The following is a 23,682-nucleotide window of genomic DNA, read 5'->3' on the forward strand; positions in this document are numbered from 1 at the left end:
TTAATACGGCCAATCACTAGCAGTATTTGATCTTGGTACAAACATGTTGGGTACGTATTGGCAAACTGAAACTGACACTGATGAGATTTACTCCTTTATGCCTTAACAACAAGGCTTTTTGCAATATGGGATCACATCTATAAAGCATTTAAGTCGATACCATAAAAGTATTAAAGATTGGTGCTCAGGCCTAAAAGCAGGAGTATATATTAATGTCTTTCATGTCTTTGGAAACCCAGAGAAAATCCATACAGACCCTGGCAGAAGCATGAAAACTCTTCACTTTGTACTAAGAGGCAACAATACTGGTCATAATCTTTCTGACAAGGGTATGCTTGGTACTCCACCAACACAACTGCGTTATTCAAGGCCATCCCTGATGCACCTCATTAATCCGTGCCACATCTAATTGTGCTAAGCCATTACAGCCAACCATTTGCATTCTTAACAGTGCCATGCTCTTCCAAAAACGTTCCAACTGCAAAGTAATTAAGGACGCTTACGACAAGAAGGATGAGGATGGTTACCGCCACACCAGTTAACTTTTTTTGCAAAAACAGTGCAGGCTCAGTCAGACCTGTGAAGGTTATCAATAATACTTACAGACACTTTTCAGAAGACCAGACTCCTTTAAAAATTGACTAATTCATGTGGTGTATGGTATACAACACTGTGGTTATATTTCATCACGTCCCCTTTTTCACCAGATGCTAAATGACAAGACAGTAAGATAAGCCTATCACATAATGCACTAAGTAAAAAGGCAGAAAAAAGAACTGGACAAATATATGTGTGTAAATTTGCTAGATTACAGACAAACACATCAGGATCCGCACACCTAGTTAGTTATTAGCTATCACAATTACCCATATTCTTTGAAAAACAGAAAGAGAAACCACAGCATGCAAAGGAAGCCCTGACAGGTGGGTTGCCAGTGTGTTGAAAGCATCCCATGTGCTGTCCGTGTGGCTTGGGGAGGATAAGGTTTAAGCGGAAGGGCATGTAAGGTCACGGTCAGTTAACCTTAATAGGTATTCTGTCTCGTGTCATCTTTCAGTCAGCCACAAGACAAATGTTGTGAGTCAATCATTTAGCACTTAAAGCGGGACAGCAATAATATCTGACTCGACAAGCAATGACTCATAGACAACCTGTTACTACACCTGCTCAGGAAATCTGTTCATGTTTACCGTTAGAATTAACTGTCAAGTGTTCATTCCTACACGAATCCAATCCACAGTCAAGACATATCTTGTATTGATATTCACTGCACCTAATAATTACACAATACCACATACTGTTACTGCTCTGAAAGAAAGAACAACAAAAGAGACATATTGTCTCTTGGAATAGCACTCGATTGGCTTCATTAAAGGCAATAATTTTGAAGCTGGATCATGCATTTCCCTCACGTTCATGACAGAGCAGTCAGTGCAAGGAAAGCCCAAGGTTGTGTTTTGCATTCTCTGACACCGACTGACTAGGCGTGGTCTGTCTTCACAACGGCTCCACTGAGGGCGACAGATGGCACAGAGACACCTTATGACACAACATGAGCTTACACACACACCCACACACACACACACACACACACACACACACACACACACACACACACACACACACACACACACACACACACACACACACACACACACACACACACACACACACACACACACACACACACACACACACACACACACACCTTGTTGGCCAATCAGAGACTGGACTGTAAAAATAGACACCGGGACAGGGCTAGCCCCCAGAGAGTTGACTACTCTATTTCTCAGGGCTAAACTCTCCAGAGACATCTGCAGAGGGGGAAGACTATCGCCATTAATCTAGGCACTTAAAACCAGGGTTGTGATGAATTAGGGTAGGGTAATGCCTTTTTTTCTGAATTTATGCCTGCTCGTTATACGTGCAATACATGCCAGTTTCAGCTAAGTGCCCTGGACTGATTTCATTACCAGTGGACATACATGGATTTTAGTGTCATGTACACCTTCACTGGTTTTTATGCTATTATACTTTGAAAGCGGAAAATAAGGTTTAACACAGAGTAAGGCCTACAGGATGATATCCATTTGCACTAAAATCACCACATTGGCCAGGATCTGTTATTAATAGATATTAATGGATCACATTTGCTTAACATTCAGACAACAACCATTCAAGCTGATTACTACAGATCCTTTCAAATTCATTAAATTCTGTCCACGGTAGAGCCGAAGCTGTATACTCTGCACGTTTGAGCTGCAGTTCATTGAATGTTCTGTTACAAATCCTATGAGCTGCGCTACTGGAATAAATTTGCCAGGAGCAAAAAAAAAAACTGCGAAACCCAGACATCATAAATTCAAGTGATCTGAGAAGTTCTGTTTAAGTAATTTTTATTCAAGTCAAGTCGTCCTTTATTTTACTGGAGAATTGAACTCAGTACTCAGTGTAGGGCAGCAACAATCAATCAATTACTCATTAAACATACAATTAATAAGCAACCATTTTGATATGAGAGTAATTTCCAAGCAAAAATTGTAGTTTCTTACCAAATTATTTCCCAGAAGATCCGTGGTTTCCTTCTTCATATTAGATATAAATGTATTTATGAGTTGACGCTGGACATTACATTACATAGACTGAATGCAATAGGAGTATTAAGAAATAGTAAAAAAGTGATTTTGATAACTGTTTATTAGCAAAGAGAGGTGACTTTTTTAAAATCGAGAATGTAGAACCAACGCATTTCCAGTTTCAACCTGTAATTTTTGACTGAGGGAGTAACGTCAAGTAAAAGACAAGGCCTGAAAATCAGTCTGTATTAAAATGTCTAAAGTAACAAATTCTACTTGCTACAAGTTGAGTGTCCTTTAGGAGGTCAAATATGCAATGTGTCTGTGAAAACACATCTTGTCCTAGCTGATTGTCTCACACAGAAATTCTATTACTACAACTCAGTAAAAGCAAAGCCAGTGGCATTTTGTTCATGCTAACTAATCTGTGGATAGTATAAATATTAGTCTACTAATGCCAACAGTCACACCCTATAGTTCAGTGCATATAAACAACTTCACTAACTTGAAAATCTAGGCACAATTAATCAGTGCAAGCAAACGAGGCATCGATTTCACCTCTTTACTTTTGTGACTTGCTTCGAGAAGCATCTCTTCTCTGCTCATTTATTAGGACACTAGCAAACTAACCACGATTTCCTCTGCTCACAGCACAGCGCTGCTCAGCCGCGGTTCAGCCACATTCAGTCTCACCAATTTGTTCTGTGTTCCGCGCACTATTCTTGGCAGAATAAACTGTGAAAATGATCTTTCACCACAGTTTTAATGCTCAGTTGAATAGAGAGAGAGACTACTGCCTATCACCTGAAGTTCTTTACGTGAACTTTTAATATAATTACAGCCCTTGTGAGGTGCAAAACACTTTGTTAGAGATTTGTTATGTGATCGAGGCAGGTGTAAAACAGAATTTTGGTTCATTATTAAATGGCTGCCACAGTCTGTACCTGTCGATGGTGGTGTTGGAAACAGCTTATTTACAGTGGCTTCAAAAATATTCTGTTCCCTGCACTTTTTCTGTTGTAGATGTGAGATAGTAGAGAGAAAAGTGAAAATGTTATTAATGATGAGACATTTTTGTATGATAATTAAGTTAAAAAACTGAAATCTCTCCTTTACAAAAGTTACAAAATTTAAAGTATTAATTCAATTACATCACACTCATTGCAGCTTTGAGTCCTCTGTCTCTACCAGCTTTGCCCACCTGGATTTGGAAAGGATTTCACATTCTTTCTTGCAGATCCTCTTATGCTCTGTCAGATTGGATGTGAAGTGTGTCTGAATGGCTTCAGGTGAATCCATAGATGTTCTATTGGGTTAAAGCCTGTACTTTGGCTGGGCCACTCAAGAACAGTCAAAGAGTTGGCCAGGAGCCACCATGTTTTTGTTACTGTATGATTTGAGTCATTGTTGTGATGAAAGGTGAAACATGAGGATTTCTTCAAGGTATTTGTGTTTGGCTCTATTCACCCTTCCTCCAGTTGCTACCAGTCTCCCTGTCCCTGCTGCCGAGAAGCACCCTCATAGTTTGATGCAGACGCCCCCACATTGCTTCATCATATAGGGATGGTATCAGGTGATGGGAAGAAAGTGGTGTTTGCCAGAGATAATTCATGGAAATCTATCACCCAATTCAAAATTACATTATTTTGTTTTGACATGCAGTGTGGATTATGGGACCTTATGCACACACAGCTGTGCACCTTTCAAAACTACATGAAACCAATTAAATTAATCCAAGGTGGACTCCTGTCAAGTTATAGATGCATCTCAGGGATAATTAAAGCAATTTGGACCAAAACCCACAACAGCAAATACTATATACATACTTTTCAACACTAAGTGTGCAAAGGTGAAGGGGTCTGCCTAATTTCTGAAGCCAATGTCTCTGTAGCCATTGGTCATTGGTTTGAAAGTGCCACTGGTTTAGTGAGACAATGAGATGGGAAAGACATGTGCAAAAACTGTTAAAAGCAGTAAAGGTTTCCGATCACAAACTTGAACATTCCACCTAATTAATCCACCAAGAAGGAGGCACGATATGTAACCATAACAGTAAAAAACACACATTTCAATAATTGCCCATGTAACCAGATTAACAAGGCAGGAAAAACTAGAACAAATGAGTCGTGAGTCTTGTGGGAAAAAATGGTTCCTGGCACTATCACACTCCAGCTCAAACGGATTCCTCCTTCCCTTTATATCATGATACATGAAACCCTGCGTAGACACACTTGCCCATCAGCCACAGTAAAGCTGCTTTCAGACATGCACTGAACTCAGCAGATCCTCCGCATTTTCTACGGAGGAGGTGCATGTGTGAATGCAAAAGTCAGAGTGAGAGGTTCCAGATTATGTACGGACTTTCTGTGCCTGGCCTCCTAGTATAAAGTCTGTAGAAAGTCAGGAGAATTCGATGTGAGAACACAGCTGGGGCTCACACAAGTAAGTGGGGTGTTGATGACGCTAACATGCGACAAAAATGAAAAAATAAATATATATATATATATCTCCTGGTGAAAAAGCAGTGAAACACACATAGAAGACACAGACGAAGATCTCAAGAGAGTTTGTGGTGATAAGACCCGACACCGGTGTCTGTGTTGTCAAGAAAATCCCGTGATCTACACATCAGAATTAATCCGTCACTTCCTGTCTCTGCCTGCTGTACCTGGCTGCTCCACCTCTCTCCTGAATAATGCGGAGGATGTGACGCTGTTTTGAACTCATTTGTGCAGAAAACCCTGCGCTGCGTTGTGCATGTGTGAAAAGCAAACTGCGGATACTCTGCATCCAATCCTCCGGACTTTACCCGCAGGTCCTGTCTGGAAATGGCTTAAGACAGATGAATGCTATAGATGCCAAAACAGCTAATGTCAAACATCCTTAAAGCTCCAGAAAGGTGGCTTGTATCCGCTCCTGTAACACCAACCCTGACCCTGTTCAATCAAAATGTGTCTTAACTGTGTGTTGCTGTAGCCACTCAGGCAGAAAAAGCAGCCATGTGCTGTCATAAGGTAGAAAACAGCTCTTCACTTGCATATACTCTCTCCTCAGTAATGGTGGCTGTTGTGAAGGGATTTCCAGGGGGAGTAGTTACGCAAGTCACCAGTATGCCATTGAGAATACAGTGGATGATTACTGTACATGCAGCACAGTCACTGATTTCTTAAGATGTATTGTATGCAAGTGATGCTTTACACAATGTGTGGTTCTTAAAAACCTCTCAATGCTCCAAAATGTCTTTGGCAAAAGAAAGACGAAAAACAAGCTGTGAGTTGTGAGCCTATAGGGTAATGGGTCAGTAAATTATAAAACCTGCTTTAAATTGCACCCTTCTTATAATGAGTGAATACTAACAGAACAGTTAAGCTAATAATCTTTAGAGAGCAGAGGTTCTCCTTAATTTTTCTCATTTTCAAACATTTAAAGGTTGCATAGATACCCCATCTCTACGTTGGCCTTGTTACTATGAGTGCTGATGTGAGATAGTTTAATTAGCTTCAGAGGGCCTGTCATCTGCCTTTGCGCTCTATGGCATCCATGGAAAAGATGCACACTGGGGTTCATGACACATCCGGCTTCTGCTGGCAAAGACAGCAAGATGGCTTTCAGGCAGTGGAAGTTACTGAGTCATACTGCGAGGAGATCCTTCAAGGAGGCGCATGAGAGACATGGTGAAAAGGACCAAGGCAGACAAGCAGACAAGCTGGCAAACAAACAGTGCACACAAAAAAGAGTGGCACAGTAGAATGGTTTGTTTGGATATTTGATTTTCCTTTGGGTTGAACGAGTGCTATACTGAGCTTACACCATTATGTATTCACACCGTGTGATGAAGTCACATTTGTAACCCTGCACGTCTTTTCTTGTCCCTGATCCTCTTTCATGTTTTCACTCTCCGCTGCACACTACCCTCACTGGGAACAGGCTTCATTAAGATTTTAGTGATCAATAATTAGACATGGTATTGTTATCAGTATCAATATTGCCTCTAAATTAAATTGAAATCCAAAACAGACTGTTTGTTTTGTTCATTAAATCTTATACCTATATCCATTACATATGAGATTTAACACGTCAATTGTCACAGATATTTTATTCTCCAATTCATCCGCTGCTGTTTACGTTCACTCTTTTGTGATTAATTGAGATTGAGTAAAGAAAAACAATAAATGATGACTGCTTTTACCTGCAGTGAGCTGTTTAGTTCGTGTAGCCTGTGTTTATTGCAGTTCTATAATTAATGAATACGAGTATCACTATTTTTCACTTTACCCACATACTTATCAAATAGTTAATACCACTCAAAAAGCTGCTAAGAGTTAATGTCATGTAGTGTGAACAATGTAGTGTCATTTCATTGTTCACAGTAATTAGAACACATGTCAAATACTTGGTGTGAGGAAATCCCGATTAGAAAGTAGCTTCCACTTTCTGATATAGTACAAACACATGATCATTCATCAGTAATCTGTTCAGTCAGCACAACTACGTACATAGCTATTTGAAAGTATGTAATAAATGATAATAAGTGTTTATCTTTATAAGATTGTTTTAATTTTTCATCTAAACGTTGAATGTCCTATTTCCTATGCAGCAGCATCCTTGTCAGTTTCAGTGTTTGCAGGTTGACGACTGTTGTGCATCACTGGCATGGCATAATGCATGGATGTTTAGACTACCTTATTATTTAACTTCCATTAGACAGGCACCCAAAACAACCTAAATGTTCATATTAATCATAAACATTATTCAGGAGTCTTTTTACTGGGCATCATTGGTGCACGCACAGATAGTTTAAAGGGATGTTTTACTGCCTGCATTTAGATTAACAGTTGACTGACATCTTTGTCAGTTACTGAAGCCAGATTTGAACAAGACGGCTGAGCTGGAGTGGAAATAAGGTAGGCTGAGTATGCAGAGCGACAGCCTAAGGGATCTGTCACTCAAAACTAAGACACTGTAATAAATCATTATATCACAGAGAGACACAGATAACCTACATGTTTGGGTCAACACCCAGAGCTTGTAACCAGAGGAGCTGTTCAGACGGGTTTTCTTTGTATCACACTTTAGTGAAGCCACAATTACAACATGCCATTGTCAACAAATACTGTGTCTTGATATCCTCCTTTTGAGCATCATAAGGCTACAAGTCAAACCTTTTCAGAGTCCAATGCAAACACTGACTGTTTAAGCCAAGGATTCAAACAGAGCTGGACACAGAATAACTTGCACCAGATCCCTTAATATTTCTGCATTCACACAGAGTCACAGTGAAAGTAAACTAACATTATGTTGTCAGTTCGTGTGCATATCTGATCACAGCAAAATGGGGTCCTGGAGATTTGACGGGAACTCCCCCTGTGGCAGTTCTGAGTTCTTTGGCAAGTGTTTTTTTTCACAGCCATTAAATCACAACCACACAAGATGCAGTCAAAACAACTTAACAGCTGTGTAGTCAAATGAAAATGCCGGCAACTGCTATGAACAGCAAGTTGCAATGAATAGCTACTGTACCACAAAGGTAAATCTGATGATCAACAACAGGCTGCCAACAGTATTTCAGCCTCTTGGATTCAGATTTCAAAAGGGACAAAACAGTGCAATTACAGAGTAGCCGGAAAACATCCCAGAAATGGTGGTCGTGGTGTACCAGTCCAAGGTCACGGTTACCAAGCCCAACAATATCAAAACAGCCTTCAGCGTTTCAGAACAAATCTCATTCAACCCCACCATCCTGCCACCGAGCAGTTAACTGTGGTACCCAAGTGACCTCTGACTCAGAGATGGACTCTAAACGAAAACTCAAAACTTCCTGCTGCACCTCCTGTCCTGAGTGTGTTTGCGTGTGTGCGTGTGTGTGTGTGTGTGTGCAGGGTAAAGGCTGTTTCATGCTTCTGCATTGAAGCTATGCCCTAGGTATGTAAAATGCGGACCAATTGCGTAATTACATTTTTGGGGAGGTGCACGTCAGGGTAAGGCGTAGGCTCTGCGTAGGGTACAAGTCATAAGCATAAGCTACGGCTTCAACGCAGAAGCATGAATTGGGCTTAAGTGTTTGGTTTAATGTTTACAATTCAGCACTCTCAGTTAAAACACCTTAATATTAAACGTTCAAGCCTCTTACAACTCGTTCTACAATCAGACTTCACACAGCCAGTGGTTATATCTGATTGGTTTTGGTGTCAGTATATGAAAAAGGATGGTAGGTGTTGTCGGTGTGTGGTAGTGTGAATCTCTCTGTGTGTTACTCCCTCCTGGTGAAGCAGGTTGTCGTGACTCTGTGTATGAGGAAATATGTGGCCCAGTACTTTGCATTTAGCAGCTACATACACCTCAGTGTGAAGGGAAGTGACTGTCCTAATGAGAAAAAGGGAAAATATGTGTTAAAAAAGGGTTGTCACCGTGCCATCTGTTACAAGGGCATTAACAACAGTAATATTACTCTATGTACTGCAGAGTGCAAGCAGTGCAAAGGCAAATGTCAGTGAACGATGGTGTAATGCCCTTTCCATTACTTATTCATTATTCATTTAGAAAAATGACCACAGGTGGATGTTAAAATCTCAGATTGAATTGTGTCCAAATTACCACCATGATATAATTTTCACATCTGAAAGAAAATCAAACAAACAATTGACTGTGTGGCATGCTAACCATAGCAATAAGGATCTATTAAAAAGGCCCCTGAAAATATTTCTGATTTAATATAATATTCATCTTGACAGAATGAAAAGAGGTGACATATTGCCATGTAGGTTTCTTTCTATCTTTGGACATGTCTATTACACACATTTAGATTGCTCCGCTTGAATGAGGTTAATTCCCATCCCCAGTGATATCGCTTTCTAAATTTTCTTTTTCCTCCTAGTCCTCTAAAATCCTAATAAAATATGATCAACGGGAGAATAATGTGACACTTAACTGATCCCTGTGGCTGTAGGCTAATGCATTTATATAAAAAAGGTGATTATTGCATATTATCTTTTCATGGGTAGGCACATTTTCTGTGAATAAAGAGCCTTTGAATAAGAGTTAGTGGTTTTCTGGGCACGATTATATATAAAATCTTTCCACTGTGATACATTAGATCTAACCAAATTTTTTCACATGTAAAATTGTTAGATGGGTCAAAATACACGACTGAAGTACTTCTCAAGGCTCCCCATGTATAACCTCATCTGTGGTAATCACTGACATCATTTCCTGCATACTGAATAGATCAGAAACAGTTATGGCTGATACTGCTCCCCTCGAGATAGTGTCTCCTTACTGTGATCTAATTAGAGGTTGAAAATAACGTCTTTTTTTCCTAAATGAGCATCACTTTTTTCTTCATTATAATATTAATTCATGCCATGACCTTGTGTGATACAGAGGTATCTCCAAGTTGCCAGGCAATGACTAAGCCATAGAGCAGTATAACATTAGAGATGGTGACACACTATGGTGACTACATAGAAAAGAAGCCTGAGGCATGGCAATTCCGCATTTTCCCTGCTCCTTGCATGGTAATGCATCATACAGTGTTTCAATAATGAATGCACCATGATGTGCATGGATGCACGAGAGGACACGCACACACGCACACACACACACACACACACACACACACACACACAGACTGCCTCTCTTCATACTACATAAAAGAAGTTGAAAGCTAATCCTAGCCAACAGCATATTTCTTTATAACGGTAAGATGAGACATGCATTTTCTTAAATCAGACATACAGCAAGTTTGCTCTCAGGAGTTTGAGCTGAGAACACTCATCTCAAACTCATGTAAATTGGGACATGGTTCCCTTTGGCATGGATAGTGACATGATTTTAAGCTCATCTCCTCTCTCAGGGGCCACAAGGGCCACAGATAAGGATGTGATGACTTGGTTTGGTTCGGATGAGTTCTGCTTTTCCCTGCTCCTCTCAGTGCCAAATAAGACATGGAGAGGCAGAGAAAGGGAGCCAGAATGTGCTTTCTGTTCATAAAAGCCTGAACAAATTAGGAAATGACTCTTTATTTCTAAGTCAGTAGCCTAGTGAGAAAAGGTGGTACGTTTTGCCAAGTGCACCCAGCGATTACACAGCCAAAGGTGACTGGTTATGGAAGATCAGAATGGAAAAGAAACAGCCATATTTAAATGGCTCAAAGTTGCTTTGGCCATTGTTAAAACAGAGCTTGCATCCTGTACAAGAACATCAATACCAACATCTTTTAACCAAAGATAAAACTCAGCTGTTTGCAAAAAAATATCACATTTTCTGCTTTGAGTCATTAAAACATACATTTAGTGTGTAAAGTAGTCTCGCCTATTCCCTGCAGATGACTGAACACCCTGTCAGATATTCATTCTGTCCCTCAGAGCAAAACCTTCTAAGTGGAGAGAGGCCATATGCCTAAAGGTTTGACAGTCTAGGGTTACATGTCCACAGGGATATGTTAACAGTGCTGGCCCCTGCCTTTGTTTTTTGTTTTAACTTAATGGATGACAAGGACACACTGTTTTCATTTCCTGATAGCTCAGAGATCTTAGCATTGTTTTCATTTTGAGAGAAGCAGACATAATATGAAAATCTTAAGATTGTGATGTTTAGGTTAAAAAAAACAAACAGTATGTCCTATGAGTGGTGTGTTTAAACTGTTTTGCACTCTTAAGTTAAAACTGATTAATATTAATCCCTGATATAAACAAACAACTCAAATCTCATGGGAATAAAATTTGGGATGCTCCCACCGCAGAAATTAATCACTGAAAAACAAAAAACGAATAAGCCCAGAGCCTGTTCCTCTTCTGTGAGCAAACCCTTAGGAAAGTATGTTTATGTTCCTCCCACAGTGCTTCATGGGGTCATGTGCACGTGTAATGTCATCTTCTCAGCCTCCTTCGGCAATGCATCTCCTCTAAACTCTCTCAGACCTGGATCTGTCTGATCCACTCCAATCACTGAAGCGTCGAGTACTACTGGATGGCACAAAACCACAGCCCGTCCTGCCTCTGCTTCCTAATACTGGAATAAAACCATTGCATCTGTGAGATTTCAAAAATATATATATATAGTGCAAATGATAACATTGCTTTGAAAAAGAGTCTACAGTTCAATTTACAGGATTCAGATATTGCACAGACTGTTTTACAGTGATAAAGAAAAATCTCCTGCACAGATGTTAGAGCCTCAGTTGTGCTCACTTGAATATACAAGTTTATTACAACATGGATCTGTATATAGTGATGATTCTTGGTACAACGTGCATGCAAACAGCAAAAACTCTTAAGAGAATAGAAACATTTCAGTATTATACCAAGTGGGAGAGAACAGATAACAGTCAAGGTCACTATGAGTCATGTCAAGATGCCCATTATCCTTAATGAGTGGAGACTCTCAAGGTTCACCTTATCACAACACCAGAGACAGGATGGCAACTCCCAACACAAAACATCTCATTTTGGTCGGGCATAGTTAATGTCATACACAATGTTAAAAGAGAACAAAAGATGTATTATTCATGAATTCCCAGACGCACAGTTAAAGAAAACATATGAATATGAAAGTCTAAATTGACAAAAGATCCAACACATACATGGCTGACAGTTGCTTCCCTAGATATTGTCTCTAAATCCAGTTTTTTCCATGATCTTTTCCATTATGAAACAAACTCCGGTTCAATACACACCCTTTAAAGCTTAACAGTAGATTGTCGGGAGACACTCTGTTCTCTGCAGATTAGTTATTTGATAAAACAAAACAAAAACAACAGAAGATTGACTCTATAACAGCACTGCATCAGGTCAGTGGTTATCTCTGGCTTGCGTTGATACTGGCTCCTACTCGCCAATATCTTTCCCCTCCCCCTCCTCCTTAAAGATGTTTTTCGCCCTGAGCTTTGCCTAACAGGTCAGCAAGCATGTGGATGAATTTTCTAGGTCGTTACCATCATGGTAACTGCTGTACTTGGCTTCAGTTTCGCTCCAGACTGTAAATTAAGATGAAAGACACGTCTTCAATTCCTTCTGTTCTACAAAACTGAAGCCAAAATATCTCAGATACGGGTGCCGCCATCTTGGGCTTTTTTGACTTTTTAGTTTGCCAATGTCCCATCCACTAACATGGAGAGGGCAGCATTTATGGCTGTAACCAGCCATCAGAGGGGGATCCAGACTTAGCTCTCCTTTTAGGGAGCTGTTATGTCCTCTATCTTTATTTTACAGTCTATGGTCAAAGCTTTTTTTATCACAATGCATTTCATCCGTGACTAGAAAACAAGTGCTAGTCTCATCCAATTATGAAAGGAGAAGCATGCACAAGCCCAGTCTTAGGGGAAGATACATGCATATGTTGCATCTCGTCTTATTAGGTTAACAAATACATGTTCATAATAAATAAATGCTGAAATACATTTTGCATAACTCCTCCAATAGAGCACACTGTAGCAGCCCTGTGTCATTGTAATCCACAGTCACAAAAGGTTAATTACTGACAGAAAATAAACTGACATTCAATCAAGCCATTTATAAGGGAAAAATGCTCAGCTTTTCAAATGTAAAATTTGAATTGACATGCTGAAAAAAATAATTTAAAAACTATTTATCTTTAAAAAATAACAACAGTGGCAGCTTTAAATGTATCCATTTTAACTGCAGCCTCTCTGAAAGGTATGGCCATGTTTATCCTTCCTTGACATTATGGGTTTTATTTGGACAGGGACAAACTACAAAGGTCTTTACTCTCAATCAAGCTATGTTTGACTGTGTCATTCAGCAGACTAAGAAAGCAACATTTTTGAAGACTTGTCTTTTTGGGGAGAGAGAAATCTACTGTTGGACTTGCAGCTATCGTTTTTAGCAATGACGATCTATACCCATTAAAACTGAGTCAGATATAAAGGTCTGGAGACATCTGTCAGTTGTTCTGTTTGCTTTGTAAATGGAGCAGCATGGAGCTACGTCATCAGTTCCACATGATCTGACTGATGATGTAACACAGACTAAGAGACACAATCCTACTGTAAACTACAGCAACATTTTCCTGTTGAAAAGAGCTATATGGTGGAATGTAGGCTTGCACCTCATCAGTCCCACATGTTGGGGATATTCCGAACTTATCTCTTATCTTGCCCAGCTTTCCTTTCCCTCTCTCACACTGATTTCCAGGGGCTATATTTCATTTTCTGTCAGAAATTCAGTCTTAGGGCAACATGATAGCCAAATGATTAAAGCGTATACCACACAGGCAAACATGCCCAAAGCAATGGGTCCTTGACTCGACTCCAGGCAAACCGAACCACTTATTACATGTCCCCTCCTCTCTCGCTATATTTCCTGTCTCTCTCCACTATTACTATAAAACACGAAAATGTCAAAGGGCCAAAAATAAAATACCATATAGTTTTGAAATTATTCCATATTTCACGCACGGGCTTGAAGATGTCTGAATAATAGATAGGTCAAGAGGATTTTAAGGCCCCTTAAGGATCCAGTCTGAAAGGATGTTAAAACTTTCAAACCAAATGTTACCAATCGTTTTTGCACTTGACACCGCAGACGCTCAATGGAACATAATGGGCCTGAGAGAGCCTGTGAATAAAAAGTGTATTGACCCCACACCACTGGGGGGCAGTAATTGGCCTCTAAGCTGGTTTGTCAACTGACAAAAAAAAACACAAAATAAGAAGCAGCAACGATTGAAGTGGCACCATAATCCGCAAGCAACTTACAGTATTTTTATTGCTAACAATCAAATTTCGTCGGCTATGAATTCACTATATATCATACTTCCTTTTCTCATTAAGGCAATGAGTCAGCTAGTCTGTTTTTTATTACAAACAAGGCAGTAAGGTAATAAGAAACTAAGGTGCAGAAATGCCAAAGATGCGTCAAAAGCCATATTGAAATAGTGTCAGAATTACACAGTTCATCTGCCAAGTATATTTTGTCCTGTTCAGAGGAATTTCATTTACAATTCAGGATTTTAATGATGGCTTAACTATAAAATCATTTAATAAATCTTTTAGCATCTTTCATTTGGAATATCGCTGTTCTTAAAACGCTAGTATGAATTTCTTATATCTTCAGATATTCTGACATGATCAGTAACTCTGCAAAAATCTAAAACCTTATTCTCTCTCAAACAGAATAAAGAATTTTTAGAGGAATTTATTCCCTTATCTCATTATCATTTATTCTCTATCATTGTTGAGCTCATCTAGTACTAAAATTAAATCAGGAGGTGTTTCCAGTTATTCAGAAGTACTCTATTAAATTTCATGTGCTGTATTACAAGGGTGTGTTTAAGTAAGCAGTGCACAAGTGTCAAACACTTGAAGATATGCTTACATTCAATCATGGAATTAAAGAGATTTTTTAAATTTACATTTGCACATAAAAACCTCCAATGAACCCAGGAGAAATTGAATTACCATTACAGTGCAGCTAGGGCTCCACTCCCACTGCGTTTTCCTCCCCTGCCTGAGGAGCACCCCTGTAAATATCGGATTGTACATAAAGGATTAAAAGGCGATGCCACGAAAACCCTGAGTGTAGCAGAGAGCGCGACTCCAACCATAAGCGCCTCAAATGACTGATTCTAATCAAAGAATGGGCAATGCGAAGCAGTGAAACACCGATTAATCGGCCAACATCTGGCATTTTGAGTTAATCGGCATTGATGTCTGCACCAGTAAACATAAATTGTCTACAGACATTTGAATAACAGGTTTTTATGTTCATCTTTTAATCATATATTTTTAATTCTGAAATAAGTAGAGGATCAGATCTTAATTTTCCCATGTTTTTCTGTGTTCAAGAGAGAGATATATTTAGATTATATAAATGTAAATTCAAGTCAAACAATTTTCTGTGTCATTGTTATTATAAATATGTTATTGTATTGGATGAAAAAAATGAAAATTACAAAACCAACATTATATCAGAATCATTTATCGTCCATCTCTTTCCTGCTCAATATCCTCATCTACCATCGGCTGACAATGACTGCAAAGGATATTTAAAAATGTAATTTGACACAAAAATCCCTCAATTAGACTTACATAACGACACATTTGACCAACTTAGAGGATCTCATTTCAAAGCCTTTATCGTGGCATCGGATTACATAACAGATGATTCAGAGTAGAAGTTGTGCTTGTTATGCATCAGTGAGCCAGCGAGACCAAATAATCCAACACTGTCCCGGAGACACCCTCCCTTCATGCACTTTACTTTCAAAGAGACCCCTCCTCAGTGCCACCATCACCGACCGTGCAGGTGCATTGAAAAAAACAACACGCTTGTTATTTTGCACAATGTACCTTTAACTGAGACCGTGACTCAACCCAGGAGGCTGTTTGTGTGCATGGATGTGTGTGTGTAAGTGTGTGTGTTCCTGTACTTATGTATTTGTGAGGACCAACTTAAGCATAGACCCTGCAGAGTGAGGACATTTTGACCGGTCCTCACTTTTCACAATGGGCTGTTTGAGTGTTAAGACTTGGTTTTAGGGTTAGGGTTAGAATTAGGGGTTAGGATTAGGGGTTAGGATTAGTCATTCAGTTTGGATGGTTAAGGTTGGGGTAAGGGGCTGGGGAATGTATTATGTCAACCAGTGTCCTCACTAAGACAGAAGTACAAATGTGAGTGTGTTAATGTGTGTGTGTGTGTAATGTGTGTGTGTGCGTGTGTTTTCCTACAAACAGAGGAGGGAGCCCAGCATCACACCCCGTCAACAACAAACACGTCCCATCCCGAACACGATTATAAGCGGGGACATTTTCTTGATAATCACCACGCCATATTTCCATTCACGTCCACACTGATGCAATTTTTTTTGAAGCGGTTCTCCTCGAGCACCATGATTTATTCAGTGCACAATAACGCTAAGTCAGCGTGCGGGGCTGGTCACGCAAAGAGCCCACGGAGCCAGAAGATGGTTCCAGAGAAATAACGATAAAGACTAAAACCCCGGCTCCCCGATGGAGGCGGACGAGCCGCGGTCGCAGTACAGTTGCACCTGCTCAAGGAGAAGCCGAGTGGTGCCTGGCTGCGGGCGGAGGGAGAGGGAGGACCCGGAGAGGAGAGGATCTGCCTGCGGTCCTGGTTCACTCATTGGAACCCGGGTAAAAACACAGAAAGAAAGAAAAGCTGGGAACACAGAGTGAAACATGGAGGGGGGGGGTCGTCTCTTACCTGTGCTGCCCCAGAGAAGCAAGGCTAAAAAAACATCCCGTGGCTGGACCATCGCAACTCCCGAGTTAACGTGCTCGTAAAACGGCGAAGCACAACGTCTAAATCTCCGCTCGGGTCCCTCGGGTGTCCTGCCTCCCTCTTTTATTGGCGACGGCTCATCCTAAGAGGCGGGTGTGTGTGTGAGGGCCGGTCGGTGGTGGCGGGGAGTCGGTGGTGACAGGCGGCGGTCAGAGGGAGATTAGCGGCGGTGATGAGCGCCAGTGCACCGTTCAAAGTCTGACTGACAAGCAGGGCCTGCTCACACTCGTGGATTCATCCGCATGGGCGGAATAAGAGGGACCGCCCGTTAAATAGTGCGCGGGGGTCCTCAAGTGAAACCAGTGTGTTGGGGAAACCCCTCCACACAATCATAATACTAAAATCATACACTTCGTATTTTGGATGTTATTAAACGGATAGTTCACCGGAAAATGAGAATCTACCCTTTATCTACTAACCACTATGCCGATTGAAGCGTTTGAGTCCACAAAACACTTTTGGAATTTCAGTGGTAAACAGCGTTGCAGCCAAATCCAATACTACTGAAGTAACTGGTGACCACGTCTTTAAACAGAAAAATAGCATATAAAACATAAAAATGTCTTCCAAGTGTCTGTGAGCCCTGACATTCAAATTTGAATTGAAACGGTGTCATTTACACCATGTTTTCAGCCTGAATGTCTGCAGTTATCCTTCTGGCTGGAGCCACGTTCACGCTAGCGCAAACCGCACAAGCTCGCACCTCTATGCTCTCGCCCAAGGGGCAGGTGACGACATCAGTCATACTCAGCAGTAACTGCAGCTAAGCAGCGATGCTACCGAGAGTAGTGATGCTACCGGAACTAGCGCTGCCACTCCACACACCCTTTTGGAAAGCTTGTTGTGCAGGTTTTGGTTTTTTTTCTGTTGTTTTTTACGTTTGAAGAATCGGTCACCATTTACTTTAATTGTATTGTATTTGGCTGCAGCGCTGTTTACTCAAACACGTCACCCACCCCTCCATCAGCTGAGTGGTGAGTAGATAATGAGGGAATTTTAATTTTTTTGGTGAACTATCCCTTTAATAAGGTGTATCAAAATTGTACTAAAGCAGTAATAACAGATGATGAACACTTCACCAGTCTACATTGTCAGGAACAATCCAACAACAATACACCTGTACAGTAGTCATCCTCCACAAACCCAAAATATTTATCATCTATTATACTGTTACTCAATTCAGGTTTACACGTACACATTTCTGACAATATAAATCTAAGCGGACTGTATATACTCTACATTATACAAATGCACCACCGTCATAAGATCCACGTACCTCGGGTATATAACTGCATCCTGTACATAATGATCCATACTTGATCCAGCAGCTCTGCACTCTGCACCATATGATTCACCTACCCCATACAAGTAACCTGTATGTTATCGATCCACATTTGTTTGAGCATCTTTGCACTCTGCACCACTGCACCACTGTCCTCTGGTCATAATTAGCACGTCAATGTTTCTTGTCCAGCCTTGCACATTTTTGTTTCCCGTTGCATTGCTTTCCTGTTTAGTTTATCTCTATTTCACATCGTAGTCAGGCTTATTTTTTATGCTAGTTTCTTTTAGTCTGCTGTTAATTGTATGTCTATTTGTGTGAGTACACTGAGCACAACTGCACTGGAGATGTGTACTCATACATGGCAAATAAACCTGATTCTGAAAGATACAGGGCATTTTGTGTCGCTGTTGTCGTTTTGTGTCTTTTTGTCCAGTTTGTGTCTTTTGCGGCCATTTTACGAAAACCTGTTGTTGTGCATCTCGTTGTAATTGCTTCGTATTCCTTTGTACCAGTTTTCTTTCTCTTGTTATCATTTTTTCTGTGCTCCATATTAATCTATTTAAGGTCATTTTGTGTCCTTCTAGTAGCTTTTCGTGTCAGTTTGTGTGTTTTACGCTCATATTACATCAAATTGTGGTCGTTCATGTTGTTTTGCATCACCTTGTAGTCACTTTGAATTCCATTGTACCAGTTTCCTTTCTCCTTGTAGTCATTATGTATCTATTTGATCATATATTATGTATTCATTTTGTGTCACAGCAATGTTTTATCTACTTTGTGGCCAATTTACATCAACTTGTGGTCGTCCTCTGTCTCTTTGTATTTGCTTTGCATTCCTTTGTACCAATTATGCATTGTAGTCATTTTGAGGTTCTTTGTCATCATTTTGTGTTGCTCTGTGGCAATTTGTGTCCCATTGTGGTCATTTTGTGTCTCTCTGCAGATACTCTGCATCTAATTGATGTCAATTTATTGACTTTCTCACATAAGATCTTAACAGTTTTCTTCAAACATAAGGCTCCCTGACCCTTGGGGCCCCTGCGTCCTGTAGGCCTGTTCAGTAATGCAGCCACACCTTCACGCTCACAAAAGATGTTCATTTAAAGACATTCTTCTATTCGATAAGATGTCCAACAGACAGTCAGCAGCTATTTTGATAACTGATTTATCATGACAGTAATTTCCAGATTTGTAGCTTTATATCCTCTTAAATTATGGTAAACTTTAAGAATGTTCCTCAATTTGATCCAACAAAACAAGCACTTTGATAACATTATGGAACTAATCAGCAGAGTAATCAATGCTTCAAATAAATGTAAGTTCATTCTATTCGCTAGCATAGGAAACTATACATAAAAGCTCCCATGATCATTTATCTTTCAGAAAAGTACTGTGAACCAAGGATATTTCTCTTTTTCATATGTATATATTCATTTAACTGATCACTTGTGTTTTCTCAAAGATGAATCTTCAAATATAATGATTCACAGGCAGTTTCAAAGCCTTGAATTAAAACAAAAGCCCCAACATTTCCAAAAGCAACTGTAAAATAAGGCAGTAGAACTTGTAATGCATAACAAAATACTACTGAGAACTACAGTCAAACATTTGAAATGTAACATGCAAGAACAACAAAAAACCACAGTCACCGCCTCTACATACTTCTGTAAAGGACTGCTGTGAGTCAAATACTCCCCTGACACCCCTCAACCCACCAGTGACCAAAAGAGCCTTACGCAACACACTTAACTTAAAAGGGAACTCTATGGTACCTGAGAGAACAGCAATGCAAGAGAAAGGGGGCTGTTGTTTGCTTGCACAGCAGGGAGGGATCGTTGCACTTGGCACCATGAGGGAGCAGCTCCCTTTGATTTGCCCTGTTGGCCAGCAGTGAGACGCAATGAGCCAAAATCTAATAAAATCAAATCTGTCTGTGGGCTGGCTGAAAATGCACGGTGGTCAAATGTTTCACATTTTCTAAAAACCCATCCCTCCTACAGCGATATCCCCCCACACATACCATGGGTGGCCCCAAAAATGTCCACAGACACTCCCTTTTTCAGCTCCCTGTTTCAAACGACAATCGACCAAAAAATATCCAGACGGAGCAGAGAGGAGAAGGGCAGCGGAGGTGAAGTGGGCTGGCTCCAGAGAGCTGTGGGGGGAGAGGGACCGAGGTTTGATTGGCGTTTGTGCCTCAGCATCACAGATAGGAAAAGTATGACTCAGCTGATGAGTCACATAAATGCCCTCTGAACATAACGTAGTGTTTTATTCAGTGTGCGTTTGAGTTGGATGAAGCTGATGTAGCTAGATTTTATTTTTAGGTTGGTGTTCACCAATGTCTTAAATTTCCCAAAACATTTCAAGAGGTTTCTATTCAAAGGAAGAAAATGAGGATTTATGCCCAAGTCATTACTTTAAGAAATCTCACAGCTGCAGTCGGCCAAATTCCTTGGTGTTAATGAATAAAATCTTGACTGGCGACACAATTAGTCGGCAGAAAACTGACAAAATCACATCATGCGAGAAATCTGTGCAGCAGTTTATCTCAGTCTTATCTTCTGTGTGACAGCCTAGCTTGAACTTCCACACGCGCTAATCATCTTCATAAAAGAAAATTGTACTCAAATATCACCCAGAGAGCCATTAAATCCATTTGCGTCAAACTGGATATGTCAATCTGTGAAAACACACATATAACATGCTCTTTCATTGACTCAAATCCCTTTTATAACTTTGCCAGAATCTATTTGGCTTTATTTCTCGTGTTCAAACACATATGGCAGTAGATGTACTAGTAGTACATGTGCCTGCTGATCATTTGTTGTATCCTTCTCAATATGGTACAGAGAAGCACAGTAGTGAGCAGGGAAACACTCATTTTACAAACACGTACAAGTCTCTCCAAAGTAAAACATGACCTTTCATTACACAGGGCTGTCTGAAGGTATTTTGTATTGGTCCATCTCTCTGCCTTCCTCTTTTAGAGTATCTCTCCCTTTCTGTTCTCCATCCCCTTGTCCTCTTTCACCCATTTCAGCCGTGGCCACACATGTATACTCCCCTGAGTTTATGCCTACATGCACATACATGTGCGGTCCTTCACGTCTACTTTTACAGTGGTGATTTCTTTCTATCCATCCATCGCTCTATCTATCCGTCCACTGGAGAGGATACACGTGAACATCCTCCGCTGTAGGAGGTTTTAAAATAGCTTATCTCTTACCTCCTCCACTACTGCACCAGAAGGAAACACACAGTAGTGCTGTGAACATTGGTTTCTGGGTCACGGGAGGAAAGAAGAGGTCATTTGTGCATGAGGGGAGGGGTATGCACATGTGACCAACAAGAAAACCCAGACCCTCTGCCTCTTAATGACTGTGGTGTGCATTATATAATAAATCAGGCAAAATAAAATCAAACGTTGACACATCACTGCGGTGTTTCTGTGGATCAGTGGGTTGGGAGAAATGCAGAATCGTGGTCGGACAGAATGTTGTATGAGTTTTATTTGTCCATAGCTGGATCGTATGTACAGCAAATTCCTGTATAATTCAATCTGTAAACAGGGTGCGCTATGAAATTATACGTAGCCCACCACAGCCAGAGAGTCACAGGTAGAAGGCAGACGTGCCAAAGCCAATGGCAACTCTAATTCAGCGTTCTGCAGTCAGGATGAATGACACGGTGAAAAGCCTCGGAGCACATCCCTGTCCTTCAATTATCACCTTTAGTGCAGGGAGACTGAGCTTCCTATAATCTCAGGACTGAGGGGTGTGTGTCAGTTTGCTTGAGTGGGAGATGGTGTTGTCAAACAGTGGATTCATTGTCCTGAGAGTCTGTCCTGCGGGGCACACAGGGCTCCTTTGTGGACTGCAGATATTAATCTGCGTAGGCAGAGATCTGGAGGAGTCAGACTAAGCTCACATACAACCACACACATCAGTGCACACAGACACACAGATGGACTCAGCCATATGCATATTCATTACGTAACAGAAAAAAGAGAGAGAGGATGCAGTGTCCAGTCCGGTGCTGCTTCCCCCATCATAAAGATTTCATTCTTCAGAGATGATCTACACAACACATTTAAACTGTCGTCACCGCTGTGGGCCCAAGGTGTCATTGTTAGATGTCATTGTAATGTTCCAACCAACATCCATCATCAAGCACAAAGAGGGCTCAGTTCCACTTGTAGTCCAGTGTCTGGGTGCCAGACCAAGACAACGCCTCACCTCTGTCGCAGCAGCAGAACACAGGGAAATATTCTGTGACCAAATAATCACAGTCGTTAAAGTCAAAGAACTCAATTGAAATATAAAGTAAAGTATATGATGAAGTTAATTTACATTTTGAACGTGGGTTCCAAAACAGACAGTTTAAATTATTTTCTTAAATAAATTTAAATACTTTTCTTGGATATGGAAAATGTCCTTTTGGTAAAGTCAAACAGCAAAGTATGCCAAACATATTTTTAGGCCTAACGTACATGACTTAACTGCAAAGAATGACAATATAATACAATTAAAAACAAAGACCCCACAAGTTAGGGTTGAATCAACATCTGACAATCTTAAATCCATTCACTCTAGTTCATATAAGTGTTATGGTTGGTTCCTCCATCTCCTGTATATCTGCAAACCAGATATTATTTTGAACGATATAAAACCCAATATCGGGCAGAGGCAACGCACAAGAATGAAAAAACAAAACCAACCGTGAAGATTTTACAGTAGATTCATCTTTGAAATCTGCTGCCACCTAGCGTTATTAAAACATCACAGCATGGAAGAGGAGCCTTAGATAAGATGGCATCACGTCCTGAAATAGCACCTCAAGTGTGATGTGGTCTTCCTGCCATGTGGGGGCAGCATATCTCTACAGCTAAGTGGCCCACCCAACATCTTGCTGTGTAATTCATGCATGGATAGAGTACAAACACAATTAGGAACTAATGAGAACTAATGGTGATCACTTCTCTACTGTAAATGTGGTGTAATTTGGAAAATGGTGGATAATGGATTTTCATCATGTGCCCACGGTGTCTGGCCTCGAACCCAAACGGTCTGACTCTGACCCAACACTCCAGCTGGATGGGAGTTCTAACACAACCCCACTGCAGTGGATCTGAATGAATTGAGTGCAGTTGTGTTTGATTGATGGTTTTCTCTTCCTAATGTTGTTTTCAGGCAAATTCTGCTGCTACTTGGTTGTTGTTGTTTTTAAAAAAACAAAATTTCCCTTGCAGAGCTCAGCAGTGTGCGTCTATTTTTCTGTTTTTATTTTTGTGATATTTCCAGACCATTTCTCACACATCATTTTGTCACTGAGCATATACATCCAAGCACTGGTACATGGAGGTGTTTACATTCATATATCAATGTTACTCTGGACGATGACAAATAAAAGCAGCTGTCAAACCCCACTGTGGAGGCAGTTGTTCTGCTTTTATATGTTTTTGCAGCAGGTTTTCAAAGCTGCAGTTCTATTAAAAAACACAGATTATCACTGATGACCATCACATAGTGTTAAATTACGAAATGTTTTCTAAATGTAATTC

General features: G+C 40.4%; 1 protein-coding gene across 16 annotated transcripts in view; it reads right to left on the reverse strand.

Moving 5' to 3' along the window:
• ncam1b (neural cell adhesion molecule 1b) overlaps positions 1–17,072 on the reverse strand; it is a 71,166-nt gene extending 54,094 nt beyond the window's left edge. For 8 of the 16 annotated variants that reach the window (XM_035153594.2, XM_035153593.2, XM_035153588.2 and 5 more), the window contains exon 1: positions 16,757–17,072. In XM_035153594.2, coding sequence (XP_035009485.1) covers positions 16,757–16,808 — 52 coding nt within the window. In that variant the 5' untranslated portion in view covers positions 16,809–17,072. The remainder of the gene's footprint in view (positions 1–16,756) is intronic. The other 8 variants (XM_035153596.2, XM_035153595.2, XM_035153592.2 and 5 more) reach the window with 4 other exon arrangements.
• Between the last annotated feature and the right edge of the window lie 6,610 nt (positions 17,073–23,682).

The sequence above is a fragment of the Hippoglossus stenolepis genome, chromosome 4 (genome assembly GCF_022539355.2).
Source record: "Hippoglossus stenolepis isolate QCI-W04-F060 chromosome 4, HSTE1.2, whole genome shotgun sequence".
NCBI classification, from domain to species: domain Eukaryota; kingdom Metazoa; phylum Chordata; class Actinopteri; order Pleuronectiformes; family Pleuronectidae; genus Hippoglossus; species Hippoglossus stenolepis.